The sequence below is a fragment of the Octopus bimaculoides genome, chromosome 1, assembly GCF_001194135.2.
Source record: "Octopus bimaculoides isolate UCB-OBI-ISO-001 chromosome 1, ASM119413v2, whole genome shotgun sequence".
Lineage (NCBI taxonomy): Eukaryota > Metazoa > Mollusca > Cephalopoda > Octopoda > Octopodidae > Octopus > Octopus bimaculoides.
In genome coordinates this window covers 178,699,074-178,702,144 of record NC_068981.1, presented here as the reverse complement: position 1 = coordinate 178,702,144, position 3,071 = coordinate 178,699,074, and the positions used below count along the sequence as shown (strand labels likewise).

Sequence of the window (3,071 nt, the reverse complement as noted above, 5' to 3'; positions counted from 1 at the left end):
ATATATATATATATATATATATATATATATATATATAGTCATTTATATTATATTTGTATATTTTGTTAATTGCAGCTTAATCAATCATATATATACTCTTTTACTCTTTTACTTGTTTCAGTCATTTGACTGCGGCCATGCTGGAGCACCGCCTTTAGTCGAGCAAGTCGACCCCGGGACTTATTCTTTGGATGCCTAGTACTTATTCTATCGGTCTCTTTTTTTGCCGAACTGCTAAGTGACGGGGACATAAACACACCAGCATCGGTTGTCAAGCAGTGCTAGGGGGACAAACACAGACGCACAAACACACACACACAGACACACACACACATATATGTACATATATATACGACGGGCTTCTTTCAGTTTCCGTCTACCAAATCTACTCACAAGGCTTTGGTCGGCCCGAGGCTATAGTAGAAGACATTTGCCCAAGATGCCACGCAGTGGGACTGAACCCGGAACCATGTGGTTGGTAAGCAAGCTACTTGCCACACAGCCACTTAAATACATATACGTACATACATACATGTTATATATACATATATATAATATTTCTCTATTCTTTTGGAAAATCTGCATGATAGTGTGTGTGTGTGTGTGTGTGTATGTGTGCGTGTGCAAGCGCGTCTGTAGATAGATAGATAGATAGATAGATAGATAGATAGATAGATAGATAGATAGATAGATAGATAGATAGATAGATAGACACACACACACACACACACACACACACACACACACACATACACACACATGTATGCATATAAATACATGCACTCACCTATATGCATTGTATGATTATGTGTGTGAATGTGCGTGCGCGCATGTGTCAAATATAAAATTCATACAATAGGCCAAGATGGTAGCGCAGTCGGTAGAATGATGTCAATCCCTCACACTTGTGGTATGAGGTATTGACATCTCTTAAGTTCAAATCCCGCCCAATTCCATATTGGCTTTTCCATCTGATACGAAACATTACTGGCGGGGTTGATGTAATAGATTATCCCGTAGTAGGCGGTACCCAGATGTATGTATGTATCCAATACACACATGTACCCATGCATATATATATATATATATATATATATATATACACACACACATATATATGTATAGATAGATATAGATATATAGATATACATACAAACATACATACATACATACATTCATGTGTGTATATGTGTGTGTAAATAGATAATTCATTCACACTTACATATATCCTTATGTGCATACACACACACATTCTATATATATATATATATGTGTGTGTGTGTGTGTGTGTTTGTGTATATATATATATATATATTACATATACATACACACATACATATGTACATGTACTTACATATTAATAAGCATTCGTACCTCCATACAAACATAGTTAAAGTCAGACAGACGGACAGGTACATAGATAGATAGATATAGATAGATAGATAGATAGATAGATAGATAGATAGATAGATAGATAGATAGACAGATGAGCAGCTATGCACATGTAAGATACCGGACATGTAAAAGACTGCATACCTTTCAAAACAATAGACGCGCGTGCGCAGTCTCAAACATAAACATCTATATAAATGTTCAACGTGTTACGCTTTCGTCACTATCGGCGCGGCTTGTTGCCTTGTACGCACTGGCTGTTATCTAACTAAACTCGTTTTTAGGGGAACTTAAGCAGTAAAGAGCATCACTCTAAAGAAATATCGATGTCTGAAGTGTAAAACGAATATATCCCCAATACAGCTTTAAGATAAAGAAAAGGAAATTACATTCACGAGCGGATTTTAAGAAGAAAAAAGCAAAGAGAATATAAATAAATGCTAAGAAATAGATAGATGTTAATATATAAATACAGATATATACATACACACATATTTATATTTATTATATATACTTATATATATATACATATATATATTTATATATAAACTAGTAAAGATCAGCAAGCCGGTAAATGAAAATAAGCTGTGTTAGGTTGAAGGAAGTTACTTCTTAGACAAAAACTTTGACAGCAGCAGCAGTAAACGGTAAAGTGAAGAACAGCACCGCTACCCACACCACCACCAATAACAACAACAACAACAACAACAGTAGCAACGGTAACAATAACAATTATACTGAAACGGCAGCAGTAACAGTGGCAGATAACAGCAACAAGACCAACAACAACAGTAGCAGCAGCAGCAGTGGTAACAGCAAGCAAACAGTAGCAGTAATAAAGTGTTAGTAAAGAGTGTTTTAAGCATTAACAAACAGCAACTACAACAAGAAGAAGAAGAAGAATAGCCGCTGCAGCAGCACTAAGAAACAGTAAAACTCGTAACGACAACAACAGCGACGGCAGCGGCAGTTGTAACAGCAGCAGCAGGAGAAAGAAAAATAAAACAAGGAAACTAAAAAAGGAAGGGAGGGTGCCGGAGGCTATAACAGCAAGTTGATTTATTTGTTGGTGTTTTTTTTTTTTCAAACGGCGAGAAACTCATAAAGCTCAGTCCATCTGAACATTTTATCCCTGTCGGGACGCATCTGCATTACATATAAAACAGCAGCAGAGCATTATCACCGTCTAGAAACGACCATGTCCCTAAACGGTTTCATTGGTAAATGGCAGGAGCAGACTAAGGAAGGGTTTGACAGTCTCATCTCAGCCATAGGTGAGTAAAGAAACAAACGCTTCTAATATCTAATTATTCAATTCTTTATTTACTTATTTACTTATTAGGAATTTGCACGTCGATTATTATTATTATTATTAATGATGTTTGCATGCGTGTGTGTTTGAGGGGGTGATCTTTTATCCTTTTTTTTTTCTTTCATTTACATCTTTATCTTTCTTTTTTTCTTTTCTTTTCTTTTCTTTTCTAACTTTCTTTTTCTTTTATTTCAAATTTTCGGGTGACTTTTGTATTTTTCGTTCCGGCTTTTTCTTTTTCTTTTTCTCTTTGAGTCGTGTTTGGTCAATTTTTTGCGTTTCTTTTAAATGTTGATTATTGTTTCAATCACTCCCCCACATCTCTCTCTCTCTCTCTCTCTCTCTATATATATATATATATATATAT

The 3,071-nt window shown here is 35.4% G+C and overlaps 1 protein-coding gene across 1 annotated transcript in view; it reads left to right on the top strand.

Moving 5' to 3' along the window:
* The first annotated feature begins 1,601 nt into the window (after nt 1-1,601).
* Nucleotides 1,602-3,071, top strand: part of LOC106868396 (fatty acid-binding protein homolog 9) — a 156,102-nt gene continuing 154,632 nt past the window's right edge. Inside the window, exon 1 of the mRNA XM_014913623.2 lies at nt 1,602-2,666. Within this exon, the coding sequence (XP_014769109.1) occupies nt 2,591-2,666 (76 nt within the window). The 5' untranslated portion in view covers nt 1,602-2,590. The remainder of the gene's footprint in view (nt 2,667-3,071) is intronic.